The following is a 13,898-nucleotide window of genomic DNA, read 5'->3' as shown; positions in this document are numbered from 1 at the left end:
ACTGGAAGTTAGCGTCCTCTGGTTTTGTATTTAAATTCCTAAACACAGATGAAAGCACCCCGGTTTGTAAATCCTGGTGAAGGATTTTGAAAGCGAAGAAAATAAGCCTATCCATAACTGAGCAGCTGTATTAAACGATTCAAAGAACGCCTGCCGCCTTGTTATGTGCACATGACCTCTCCCAAGGCATCCGCGGCCAAAAGGCAAAAAAAAAAAAAAAAAAAAAAAAAAAAAAAAAAAAAAAAAGCAAAGATGAAGCAAGTGCATCAGCGGGATGCATTGAAAACCAGACCTCCAGCCCGGGGCAGGGGGACCCTTTCCAAAGAGTCATTTCAGGCGGGGGGTCACACGTGTGGGTGTGAAGCCCGGATGAAAGCAGCGCCTGTGTTCGGAGCCCGGTGCCAATGGGGCCATTGTCCGGGGCGGGCAGCTGCGCCCTGACTTCACCCGCGCCGCGGCCGCGCGCCCGCTCCCCGCCGCCTTCAGCCATGCAGGGAAAAGAACCGCTGGTACGGTAGGAGCATCTTCCCTTCCGCCCTATGCTTTCTCTAGCTTGTTACGGCGGCCTTCAGTAAATCTATTTACAATATAAATATAATTGCAAGCCAAGGGAGGCTCTGAAGTAGCATCAGTGTATTTTGGCCCAGGGCAAGGTGCAAGCTCTTTCCGCGTGCGTTCGGGGGCGATGCTGGAAGCCCTCTGGTTCAGCATGCAAGTAGAGGCTTTTATTTAGTGCGCAGAGATATAGTGGATCTATTATAGCTTGTTTTGCATCATGAAGCTGGCCTTCTCTTTTAATCTTTTTTTAGTATAAACTACCTTTCCTATTTGGTTACCTTATAGCGATGTTAAAACTGGCACCCAGTTCAGACACAAGTAAAGGTGATCGTGTTTTGTTTGTATTTACCTACTAAAGTGTTAGCGTTATGGGGATAGGTAACTGTGAGTTTTGATTTGTATTAAAATTTGCACTGTCTAGACCTTCATCAGTAAAGCGTTGGGCTTAAAGGCAATCTGTCTAAATAAGGTTTCCATAACAGGCACTTCTACCTAAGCCTTTTTTCCAAGGCAAATATATGAATTTCTTTAATCAGAGTAGTGACACCTCAAGGGTCTGTTAACCTTTCCTAACTCCCTGTGCCACAGGAGCAAAGCACCGAGCAGAGACCCCAGGTAATAAGGAGTTAATAAAGTAGCTCATCCTTTGTAGTTCTCCTCTGTGTGATGGGAATTGTAATAATTCTTGTAAGTCTGATTTTCGGATGTTAATCACTGGGTCCTTTTTCTCAGCCTCCTTCGCTTCTGATTTGTTTCAATTTTTATCCTGATTTGCTTCTAATTACTGATGATCGAGGGAAGCTCCATTTCAGCCTGCATCAGGCCCTGCACGCTCTGCAAACCGCTCCTTATTGCCCTCCAGCCCTCCAGCCCGTGCCGGAGAAGCCGAGCTCTGCAAGTCGAAGTGGTTTGCTCACGTGTCCGGTGCAAAACCAGTGCAACAGGGCTTTTCTGTTACGGAGCAGGTACTTGCTCCTTTTGCCTGGCAGACTGCAGCGCCAGCGTGGTGCCAGGGCTCTTTCGGCAGCTCTCCCCGGTGCCGCGGCCCCCTTCCCCCCTCCCTTGTAACACCCTTGCAGGAATTTATGGCGGTGGTGCAGCACGTACAGGTTCACTAAACGTGCGGGGAGGGAGGCCTGGCTGCGTATGGGGAAGAGCGCTGGGGTGCTGAAAAGGAAAAAGAGATAAAAAAAAAAAAAAGAAGAAGAGGCCGACCCTGCCTCGAACAGGGGCTGGGCGCACGCGGCCTGCGGAGCCGTGCAGAGACAGCTGCAGACGTTTTGAGGTTGAGGAGGAGTTTCTCCTGAAGCCCAAAGCCATATAAATGTTTGCTGGCCTGTGTCGGGTGTTAAGGGAACAAGTCACTATTCCATCCGGATAGCAATGTAAGTTCTGCAAATCTTGACTCGCTTCAGAGGACATGATACGATGGTTCACCTGTGAGTTTGAAGTCACTGCAGCGAGGAGGTCTCCAGCTACGCCTATAGGATGCCAGCTGAGTTTGAGTGCCAGATAGCTAAAGATACGTTAGCACCAGTCTTGCAAGCTGTAGCTGCTAATAACCGCGCTCCCGTTGCAGGCTTAATCCTGGCTGTTGGATGTAATCCACCGGCACGCACTGAGCGGGAGGTGGAGGTAACGAACGCTTCCTAGAGGTCTGGGAAACGTGGCAGTGTGAGATGGCTCCTCGCAGGGTCTCCAGACTCCTGCACCCTTTCCCATTGCTCACTTTGGTCCTTCACCAAACTGATGGGTCACTCAGGCAAATGGAATAAGGCCTGTTGCTACCAACAGACCTGCAACCTTGTGCCTTGTGCTGTGCAAAGCCGGAGCCAGGGCGCCGGTGGCGTCACCTGCCTCTGCAGGTCCTTCCCGGGGGCTTGTTGCAGGGGGCAACAGCGACCGTGTTTACCAGGCGTCAGAGCCGGTGATCTCACAGCCCTCCTTTGCCTTCAAGCCCACAAAAGGTGTGCGCACCATGCATCTAGAGCGGTGGAGAACAGGGAAACTGTTGCTTCAGTACACCAAGAAACGTAAATAAATACATATGCAGAAGTAGAGGGGCTCTATGAAAACGAGAGACATATTTTGCTGTTGCATCCTGATTAAATTCCACAAGAAAGATTCGTGGTAAATAGTCTTTTGTCCTAGCGGGCCTCTTATTTCCAGATAGTGATATTGTTCCCAAGTGTGGAGAAATGCTCAGAAATCCCAGCTGCTGGTGCTGTATGTGAAAGATCAGATAAAAAGAAAGTAAAAATGTAAAAAAAAAGCAGGCAGGCTCAGCACCTGTTTTCTGGCCCTGTGTGAGCCTTTCCACTATTGCAGATGCACTTTTCTGTCGCCTGTGAGGTGGACAGAGGATTGTGTCCCCAGCTGCCTGCTCTGCTAATGCAATTTCTGTCTAGCCCTTCTCTGTTCATTTCTTCAGGAGACTTTATGTCCTCCTTTTTCTCTTTGTGTTGTAAAGTACCTCAGGTTTCATCTGTAAGCCTTCTCCTCTGTTTATATAACTTCATATTCTCTTGTAGAGAGTTTTTATGTGGAGCCTCAAATCTCAACCTTATACTTACGTACCTAATGCACAACACTATACATTTCTGGACTCTCATCTTCTGTTTCTACATATGTTTTGGCTATTAAAAAACTTAATGCCTTCTAGTTTCAGAAGCCATCTCTGGCTTTGCTATCTCCTCTTTGTTAGTCGTGCGTGTGTGTGTGTGTGTGCGTGTGTGTGTGTGTGTAGTTGAGGTCTTGGGAACTCATCCTTGAACATAACCTTATTTTTTCCTCCCGTGTCATCGGGTGTAGGAGCCTGCATATCATTTGTGGAAGGCTGCCAGAGTTGTTCCTGCCATTTTTCTTCTGAAATCCTCACTCCCACAGCAGTTACACCCCATCCCCATTACTGCAATTTCCTGTTTTATTCTCTTTGTGGTCTTCTATTTTTTGCTGCTTGCTGTTAAATAATACACTCAGCTGAGGTCCTTCCTCTCATCTCTGTAGTACTCCAAGAACTCAATGTGTGTTAACCATCCTGCCTAATACCGCTTTGTTCACATAGGTTTTTTAATCAAATGCCAAATCTCAAGCTTCTGCTTTTCTACTGGCATCTGTCAAGAAGCAAGTCGAAGGACAACTCTAGGGCACGTTTCCTATGCTGCCCAGCTTAACCAGGACTACACTGGGAGAAAGTATGCCAGGATGTGTCCATCCGCTTGCTATAAGCACATGCTAACTCAGTAGATCATTCTTTTGCCAGGCATGAATAACTTGCAAGGGGGTCGAACATATAGACCTGAAAAAAAAAGGATGATGTTACTGCTGTTTCCATGCTATAGCTGAAGTTTTCAGAATCAGAGTTAGTGTGCGATATACTGTTGAATGCATGGGCAGAATATTTCTGGCCAGGCTGCCCTGGCAGATCTCTCCAGGTTTTATGGTGAGCCCTGTGCAGACCTGGGACAGTATTTGAGCACTTTCCTCGGCACTTTGCAAATAGCATAACAAAGCACTAGGGAGGAATACAGCCCACCAATACTACACCGCTCCGTATGTCATTGGTTACTTGACTCTACAGGCTCAGCTCTTCAGAAAACACCAAACTGCCGCATTTAGTTGTGAATCCTTGAGGCAGAACTTTGAGGTTTTAGCTGGAAGAAATAAAAGCATCATGGTAGATTTGGATGAAAATAGTGCTGTTTTGAAGGGGTGAAGTGAAAACATCCTGGTGAAACAAATCTTTGTAAATAATTAAGCTTAGCTCACATTGAAATTTTGGTTTTCCTTAGGATGGGCTGTATGGAAGCTAAGGAGCCAGAGAAGACAACAGGCAAACCAGAGACAACAGGAGACAAGAGAGGGCTGGGGGGAGAGGGTGGGGGAAGGGAGTGCTGCTATAAAGTCCAGTGAAATTTCCTTGGAGCTGATGGCCCTTCATTCAGGATAAGCACTGGAAGCAGTTAAGTGTCTTTTGGGTATCTGGAACAAAAGGATTCCTTTCTGCGCTCAGGGAAACAGCATTTTTTTGTACATTCTTTGTGAAGGACAGGATTGTGCCAAAGAATTGCTTGATCCCACTATTTAAGTCCTCTCTTAAAGGGAGCAACCCAAAAGGTCCGAACCATAGCTAGCCACCAGTCCCAGAAGGAATCACTTAGGTGCCGTCCACGGTTGGTCAGAGAACTTCAATGCATAACTTCAAATTTTTTAATGTCCCTTAACCTATGCTGGAATTGTGTGGCAGTATATAACCGAAATGAAGCTTTAACAGTCAACCAGAGACCACAAGGATGGTTTCCTCCCTGTCAATCCCCCAAACAGGAGAACAGGAAGGAGCAATTCCCTCTGCTGGTGTTTCCAGAGCTGCACTCTCGTATTTTGTCTCTTCTTTCACCCTGCAACTGCAAGATTTCTCCTTCTGCCCTTCCATCATTCTGCCCAGCTCATCCAGCATTTCCCCATGGGATGACTGTAATGGTACAGTGGGTGTCCTTCATTTACTGTGCTGTCTCAGCAGTTGCTGCTGGCCTGGTTTATCATCCCTGGTTTATTTGCTGAAGCTTTTGCCTCTGCAAAAAACAGCCATGCCTTTGCCCTGAGCCTTCTGTACCAGCTCGATAGCACAGCACTGTGATCCGACTGCACTGTCACCCAGGCCTTCGATGGGGCTTTTGGGGTTGTTTAGTTCATAATGTGTTGGAGTAATGAAAGCAATGGTTTTCCTGGTGTTGTCAGAAGGTTTCAGAACCTGGTACCTTCCAAAAGCACGCCAAATGATCGGCAAAGCCAAGTAGATGTTTCAGCAGGCTCAGGTTGCCTACAAGTAGGGGTGAGATTGCAGTGATATACTTACTTTTGAAACAGCTGTAATGGCTTAAGCCACCTCAGAGGAAATATGTTTCTGCTCCTGCTCTGTCTCAGTGCAAAGTGAACCTGGCTAGCCTAAGAAGTAGAGCTGCTCCGCTTCACGTGCTCAGCTGAAGTCTGAAGGAAACGTTGCTGCTTCCAACCTGTTTCCATCAGCCATCCCTGCTCCCTTGCCCAAAGTTTGCTTTTTTTGTTTTTGAGTTGATTTGTTTTTTAAGTGAATTAATCTTAATATTCCTCCAAATGAGGCTGGAAGAGCACCAGTTGGTAAGGTGTGGTGCCAGTGGGTGGTGGAGAGGTGGCTGGGGGCGGTCAGCTCCTGGAGAAGCAAGTGTCTCTATGGAGGATCTTCATCAGAGCTGTGGTTTACCCAAGTCTTTTTTCCTTTGTGTTGGAACAGACGTTGCTTTGAAAAATGTTTGGATGCTGCATTTTGGAGAAGGGGTGGCAACAGCCAGGGAAGGACACTAACTTAAACGGCCCCAGCTGATTTGCCAGGTGCTCTGTGAATGCCTGGGAACATCTACCTCTGCCCTGAAAAGCTTCAACAAACATCATTTCAAAGTGACTTTATTGTTGGCTGCTTTGAAAAGAGGATTTACTGGGCTGGGAAGGAGATGTATGTATCTTTTCTACAAGGGTTGAGCAACTATAACTTGCCTTTATTGTAGAACAGTCAGGAATCATTAAACTGAGCAAAAGATTATTTTTGAAAAGCTCATATACTTAGATAGAAAAAAGCTGAACCAGAGAAATGAAACTCAATAAGATTATTTGCTTTAATACATCGAGAAGATCTATTAATATTTAAGTGGCTAGAGCTTCCCTACAGTCAACTTGTTTAATCCATTAAAAATGACTGCCTTTATTCCTTTCCAAGGTTTTATGCTACAAAGGTGAAAAAAGTATCTACAACAACGAAAAAGCTGATAATCCTTATGTCAACTCCAGAACCATGCGAGCATGGAGCTGCATATTTTTGCTTAGCGGCACTTTCCTCCACACTTTATTTTGCATTCCTTCAGAGCCTGAAATCTATCCAGTTGTGCATTTTGATAGGAGATTAAAAAGAGTCCAGCGAAGGATCACATTGCTTTGTTGCTGAAATGTCGTTTCCACTTTTCTCACCCTGAGAAAACAGGGAGTACTGTTCCAACAGGATGTTTTCCCCTTTGTTCTTGCATTTGTCATCTTTGCGCTCGGCTGTAATCAGAAAAAAGCTGGCGTTCGGCTACGGTAGTGGTGACACAGTTCAACTTGGGAAAATTTGTGATGCTTGGAAAATGGCCCATCTGTCTGAAATGACCTAAAAAGTAATTAATTGTTTTTAAGCTTTTGTACTTTGCCGTTCAGAAAGGCCGAGGCAGATGCTTTTTCAGAAGCAGCGGGAGCCGGGCGGGAGCCGCGGTACCGCTGCTCGGCGGCGGCCGGCGGAGGAGGAGCGGAGCTGCCTCCTCTCTGCTCTGCCCCCGCCGGACCCCGGCGCCGGGATGCCCCTTCCTTGCGGCCCCGCGCGGGGCTCGCTCGGAGCCGCTCGCCGGCTCTCGCAGCCGCGCTATCTGCAGGGCTCCGAGCCAGACCAGGCAACTCGCCCCACTTTGAAACCCTGGGAAAGGAAGGGATTTTATTTTTTTCAACCTGTTTGGACTCGCAGTGCGGCCCTAGGAACTACAGTTGGGTGCAGAGGGAGGCAACTGTGCGCGCGGGGACGAGGCGCGGGACAGCGAGTCTGCAGGGGCTGCTGGCAGCCCTCCGCTCCCGGGACTCCCGGCTGTTTTTCCATCTGCTTCGAAGGGAAAGGGCAGATGAGCCAGGTATTTCCAGGACGTTCAGATACCTCACTCCTTCTTGCAGCTGGAGGTAGCTTAAGCTTCTATAAACTAAAAAAAAAAAAAAAAAAAAGGCGTCTCTCAACCATAAGACAGTCCCCTCAGAAGGAGCCTGCAGGTTGAAGCAGGTCTCTCAGACGCGTCCTGCTGCCCTTCTCCCTCGCAGCAGCCTGCGCGGTTCCTGCCGTACCCTCCTCTGCCTACGTGTCCGTGGGGCCCTTCAGCGAGCCAGCTCAGGGAGTTCAGCTAACTTTTAATAACTGTTATATACTTTTCATTTTCAGAAGACCTTTCTTCTTTGTCAGCTGTCTCAATTTCATCGTTTATTTTTCTTTTTTTAATAGAGGAGTTCTCTTTTCCTTATGCTGGACTTGTTGCAGTTTATGTTGCAATCTTGCAGCCTCTATGCGAGGAAAATAGCTGTTAGCTTGAATCAGACTTTCATTCCTGCGAGGCAGGTCCAGGCCCCAGAGGGTCCCCAGCCCTTCTCTCTGTTAGCTGCAGCACTGTCACAGCCCATCCCTGGACGGCAGCATCGCAATCGTACGTACAGCTGTTCGTTTGCCAGGTACAGGCACTTATCTGCCCCTATGACAGCAGCCCCTTCTTCAGTCCTGAAATGCTTCCTTGTGCAACACAGAAACAAAAGGAAAATGCGCCCAAACGAGGGCATCCCCTTCTGCTGCTGTGGGGCAGTCCTCCATCGTGGCCTCACCCCCCTTTGCCTCTTCCCCTGAAGAAGTGGTGATGCTGGAGAGCGTGGGTGTCCGAAGCTCCAATTACAGGCCTGCTGAGAACGGATATTCGTAGTGGCATATGTCTTTAAATTGAAATAAAATAGGATTTTGCTATTTAGAATATAGTGCTTTTTTTAGATTGAAAAAAAGAAAAATAACAATTAAAATATTTCTCTCTTGATCCAAGTGCTGAAGTATTTTTAAAAAAATAGATTTAAAACAAACAAACACTTGTTTGGCAAAGAAAAAATATAAAAGTAAACAAATCTGTATTAATTATGTCCACATTTTAGTTGTAGGGAAGAGAAGAGCGCTTGGAAATTTTTTCTTCATAAACAAGCCTGGAGTTTGAAGAGCATGCCAGAATGGAGCTTGGGCTGACGATGGATAAGATTCAATAGGAGATTAAGTAATATGTTACAGGACTATTGTAGATGTCCTCACATGAAGTTTTATACATCCAGGAGGGTCAAAGTTAATGCTGAATTGAGGGGAAAAAAAAGAAAAAGAAAAGTATAGAAAAGGATGAATGTACAAGCTACAGAAATAAAATAGGAACATTATCTGAAGTCTGGGATACCTGCTTTATTGCACCTTTAAGCGGTGTTCCCAGCTTTGGTCTGTGGTTTTCATAGGAGGGGTAGGTTGGGCCACTTGTGAAGCTCAGCTACGTCGGCGGTGACGGCATGTGCGGCGCGCGTGGTAGCACGCAAGGCGCTGGCGGTGCCTGCAGCGCTTTCAAAGGCAGGCAAAGAGCTGCTCGTGGGCCACCCGTGAGGTCAGGCACGTCCCAAACAGCGGAAAGCAACGGTGGGAAGGTGCAGACATACTTGACCTCGCACTGGCTATGTTAAAAACACTCATCACCTTTCCTGGTTTCATGTTTCACTCACATCATGAGTAAAGAAGTGGCTTTTTTCCCTCAAGGGATAGTTTGCATTCTGCTGCATGCCTGGAATTTTATATATGCTCACCTGAAGTAAGACATATAGTTATGGGCTGCCAGGACGTTTTAGTACTTCTTCACAATAAGACTATTGATCGGCAATTTAATTGGAAAAATGTAATGTTATCTATTGTTTCTCTGGAGATGATCAAGGTATACATACGTCGGATTGGTGTTAACAGTGCTGTGAGGGTCACAGGTGGTTGGTGTACCACCACAATGGGAGAGACCAAATGGTCCTTTGGTCATAGAAGTGCTGGGAGAGGAGATGTGCCCTCTGACTCACGACACTTTCCTCAGGTCACCGGAAATCCGTCTCCTTTCCCCAGCGGACCAAGCTCACCTGGTGAAAGCTGAGGGTCCTTACACCTGGCTGAGATGTTCCGGGCCTTCCTCAGGGGCTGGCACTGGCACATTCTGTGCAGGGGGACCTCCATTAGTGCAGCCTGGCCCACAGGGCCTCACGGCACAGCAGCTGACACCTCTGCACGGCTCCCTGGCCAGCCAAGTTGGTATCGCTGCCACAGCAAAATACAAGTGGAAAAGCAACCTGCAGAAGCTGCTGTTGGTGTTGCAGTGGTGTGACCAGCCTGAAGAAGGGACATCTTGATCCTACTCTCAGCTAAGGGCTCCTTTCCCTCCATACCCTGTCTATCCCCTTAGCGTATCCTGAGAGCATCCATGTCCTGTCTGATCCGTGATGATCAGACTGTAATTTTTTAGTTCCAAGTCAACTGGCCAGGTGTTTGCAATCTATCACCCACTACAGCGCTTCACCTCTCTTGGGTAGCCAGAACTTCTTCACCCCCCGAATCTCTGTGCTTCAGTGTTGTCCTTGCAAGCTGAGCAGATGCAGATCCCTTGTCCTTCAGCAGCTCTTGGGTAGTTGTTCTTGAACAACTCCATCATGCCTCCTTCCTGGGGCTGTATTTTTTGGAGCTTGTGTATGGCTGTGGCCCGGATCTCGGGCTGATCTTGGCTGATGCTTGCTCCTCTCATATCTCCTCACCCTTTTTTGCCTTTGGACTCGGTAACATGGCCAGCCTTGTCCTCGTGGTGACCTTACCCTCACGCACTCGCCTCTTGCTCCCGCTGCTATGCATCAGCCCCTTGGGTTCATGAGGAACTGGCCACCATCTGGCTGGAGGCACCACGTGTCACAGCCACAACCCAGCTACCGTAATTCTGCTCCAAACCGCTTTGCTGGCTGAGCGTCAAAGAAAGATGGTTGGTTTTGATCTGTAAAGCCCTATAAAAATATGGTTTACAGTCCGTTATTCCCAGGAATCGGTTTCTCTTGTTATGTGGTGCCTCTTTGTCGTGTTAGTTGTGCTGAAAAGAAGCTGGGTGTTTTCAGCGAAGTACCCTCAGCTGCTGAAAGGTTGTTTGGCTTCTCAGTGCTTTTATCTGAGGAGACATGACATGACTCACAGCTTGTGTTTAGGGATTGAGTTTCTCTAGTTCACCAGAAGGTTTTGTACTTTGAAATTGCCTTGTCATGTACCCAACTAGCCTTTTTTTGCATGGCCAGAACTAGACGTGGAAGGTGTTTGCAGGGGAAAGAGGACCTAGAGATACTTGGGAGAAGAGGCCTTTCACCTTATTGGTGTTGCTGCCAAGGCCATCAGTCACTTGGCCCCCGTGCGCCGTCAGCCGTCGGGGATTGCGAGCTGCACGCAACCATGCGAGGTGTAGACAAGTGGCCAGCAACCCCAGCTTCTTCAGAGCCCGTCCCAGCCTCAGGCTCAGCCAACATACTCCATTTCTCTGCATTTTCTTTTCTCATTAACAGACTGTCATTGAAAAATGTGATTTTTATTAGACGGTAAATACTGCCTTTCTTATATTAACTCTGTGGAGTAGCAGAGCAGAAATTCTTGTAACTCAAAGGAGAAACTACAGTATGAACTTCTCATTCAAAGTGTCACCTAGTGGCTGCTTGGAAGTTTTGCATTCAGAATTAAATGGTCAGAAACATCATTTATATAAAACAGCAGTAAAAGCCAAAGGCCAATCCTTACGCACAACAACCAATGAACAGGAGTTTCATATTGTATTGATTTGATAAAATTCCTTTTTTAATCTATTTCATTTAAGTCCTAAAACTTTCAGTGAGCCTCTGCATCCTGTTTCTTATTTCTGCCGAATAGTATTTTTCAGAAATACATTATATGTTATTGCTTCTTTCTTCTGTTTTTAAACAGAATATTTACTTGGACAATAAAATGATAATTCATCGCTAATTAAAAAGTTAATCATCAGTGAGTCCAGCAATGAAGTTTTGCCTGAACAAAATTGCTATTCCTTTGTTTGTGTTACTAGTTCCTTGGGCATCTGGGGGATGGTTTCAGGCAGAATCCTTGTTACAAAAAGAAGCTTGTCCACTTGAGCACATGGCCAGTTCAGAGCTCCTGGGAAATGTGTGTTACATAACACACAAGAAAAAAATTATTCAAGCAGATTCAGAGTGGTTGTCATCTGTAGTTCTCGAAGGATATTACAAAAAAGGTTAATCAATGTACCATATTTGTCGCATGGACCAGGAAAATTAAAATAAACTCCTCTGTTAATGTGAATTTGCAGAGTTTCCCTGCTCCAGAGAGAATGCATGAATGAGAGGTGCATTTTCAAATCAGTAAGAGAAGTCCATGCTGCTGTATTTTTTGTTTTTATTTGATGCTTTATTTTTCACATTGCCATTTTCAACTTAGCTGAGAACTTTCCTTCAGAAGAACAGAGCACATGAGGAAGAGCAAGAGGATACGCCAGAGCTGCAAGCATTCAATACACCTGAAAATGAGGCTGGACACATTAGGTTGGGCACTCAGAATTGGCCACCGGATTTAAAATTTTAGCTGTGTTTTGCCTAGATAACTCAGTGAGCCAAGAGTCACAGGCTGGGAGAGATCTCTGGTCTTCTGAGTCCCATGTTCTGCCTTTATTATTATTATTCTGCCATTACGAACATCATTAACTGTGCTATATAACACTTAAGAGATATTTTTTGTGTGATGCTTTTTGGTTCCCTTATGATGCTGTCATGCACTGCTGTACACTGTCATGCACATGCTGCACCACTGCATGGGATGCAGTGATCTGAATGCAGGATATATCACAGCCTAAGGATTTTGTAAGAATTACTAGTAAAAATGTTGGTGAATGCATTTCTCTGGATCTCTGTACACATTTTTTTTTTTTTTTTTTTTGCTAGAAGGAACTGCCTTCAGCATGTGATGCAGCCTATAGCTCAGCTGCCTATTTCATTTTCAAATCAGCTAGTGGTGAAGAGAAAATTAGGAGATGGGTTTGGCTTTATGCCCTCTCCCTGGCCAGTGCAAAGCAGAGGAATACAATGTCCTGCAGTAGCTAAGATCTAGCTCTTCTCAGCCTAATTACGTCTCCCCCAGGCTTGCAGTGCAAAGATGCAGCTGCACAATGGAGGCACTTCTTGTTAACAAGCTGCATAAAAAAGGGCCAGCTCCTAACCGAGGGTGGCAGTCTGATAAGATGTGGGTAGCAAACAGCAGTGATTCTTAGCCTCTGCCCTGTAAAGCTGCACAGTGGGGAGGACAGATAACTGCAGCAGGTAAAATGCACTCCCACAGAAAGCTCAGGAGTGTGTGTGTTTAACACTGCAACATGGTTTAAAGAAAATTATAGTGGGTTTCGTAATGCAAGTATACAACATGGGACAAGTCCCAAGGGAAGCTAAGTTCATTTGTAGGCTTACGAACCTTGACTCTGTCCCTTTAAGTGTAATTGATCGTAAACACTATAATGAAAGAAGCTTTCATCAGACAAAAAGGTGGTGAATTACACCGGTAAATAACTTGCCGTGGCAAATAATACTGAAGTCACCGATCTGAACCATAATTTCTATCAGCATTATCATCTGCTTTGTCAACAGAAGTGCTTACCAGAGCAATCCAGCTTTCTGTTGCTGCTGACCGAAACGGGAAAACGCGGGGCAGAGGGAAGGCGGCGTTCCCCCCCCCCCCCCGGACGCTGGGGTCCCGAGCAGCGGGACAGGGCTGCCTGCCACCGCGTCCCGCCGCAGCTCGCACCGCCCCGGCAGCGCGAAATAACCCCGGGCTCCGCAGTCGCCCCCGGTTTAAGACATCCCGCTGGGCGACCCAGGAAGCCGGCGGGGCAGCCTGGACGAAGGGGGCTGGCGAGGGCGGCCGCAGAGGCGCCCGGCGGCCACGCGGGCCCGCTGGTGGTGCGGGCCGCCCCGAGCCCCCCGCACGCCGGCGCTCGCCGGCAGCGGCGGGTGACACCCGCGGCGGCGGCGTTTCGCAGCCCAGGGAGCTTTCCCTTACCCTGCTTGTTTTAGCCAGATGGAAGCGCGTTTGGTTTCTCTTTTAACCATGTTACATCTTCGAGGAGACTGAAACGACCATGCACGGCTATTGGCCGCCGCGGCACACGAAAACGCTGCTTTGCCAGAGGAAACCACATAAAAGCATGCGTGTGTGTGTGTGTGTGTGTGTGTGCGCGCGCGTGTGTGTGTGTGTGTGTGTGTGTGTGCGTGTGTGTGTGTGTGTGTGTGTGTGTGTGTGTGTGCGTGTGCGTGTGTGTGTGTGTGTTTGGGGGGAGGGCGCAGCGAGGGATGATGCCTGGAGCTTCTTGCACTCAGAGCTGCGATTTGCGAGTGCAACATGATGAAATCACCCCCTGGACAAATCACACGAGCCTGTCAACCTCACCAGGTGGGATTAGTTGTAGCCTAATAGCCCGAACTCCGGAGCAAACAGAGCACTGCGCTCCGTATAAAGAAAAAGAGCACACGCTGCAAGGGCTTTTCAAGAATCCTCTAGTATGGCTAAGAGAAGCTGCCGCCGCTTGCATCAGGTAGGGGAGGAAAGGCGCATGTTTGCTTTGAGAGGAGGAGTAGCCCGTCTCTTGAACAAGTTCCTGCAAAAAAAAGAAGCGTTTCAGCTGAAAAAAAAAAGGCGATGT

General features: G+C 47.3%; 1 protein-coding gene across 7 annotated transcripts in view; it reads left to right on the top strand.

The window, feature by feature from the left end:
* The first annotated feature begins 13,705 nt into the window (after nucleotides 1–13,705).
* ENPP2 (ectonucleotide pyrophosphatase/phosphodiesterase 2) overlaps nucleotides 13,706–13,898 on the top strand; it is a 57,331-nt gene continuing 57,138 nt past the window's right edge. For all 7 annotated transcript variants that reach the window (XM_062568406.1, XM_062568405.1, XM_062568404.1 and 4 more), the window contains exon 1: nucleotides 13,706–13,790. In XM_062568406.1, coding sequence (XP_062424390.1) covers nucleotides 13,758–13,790 — 33 coding nt within the window. In that variant the 5' untranslated portion in view covers nucleotides 13,706–13,757. The remainder of the gene's footprint in view (nucleotides 13,791–13,898) is intronic.

The sequence above is a fragment of the Rhea pennata genome, chromosome 2, assembly GCF_028389875.1.
Source record: "Rhea pennata isolate bPtePen1 chromosome 2, bPtePen1.pri, whole genome shotgun sequence".
Lineage (NCBI taxonomy): Eukaryota > Metazoa > Chordata > Aves > Rheiformes > Rheidae > Rhea > Rhea pennata.
This window is presented reverse-complemented; position numbering and strand designations above follow the sequence as displayed.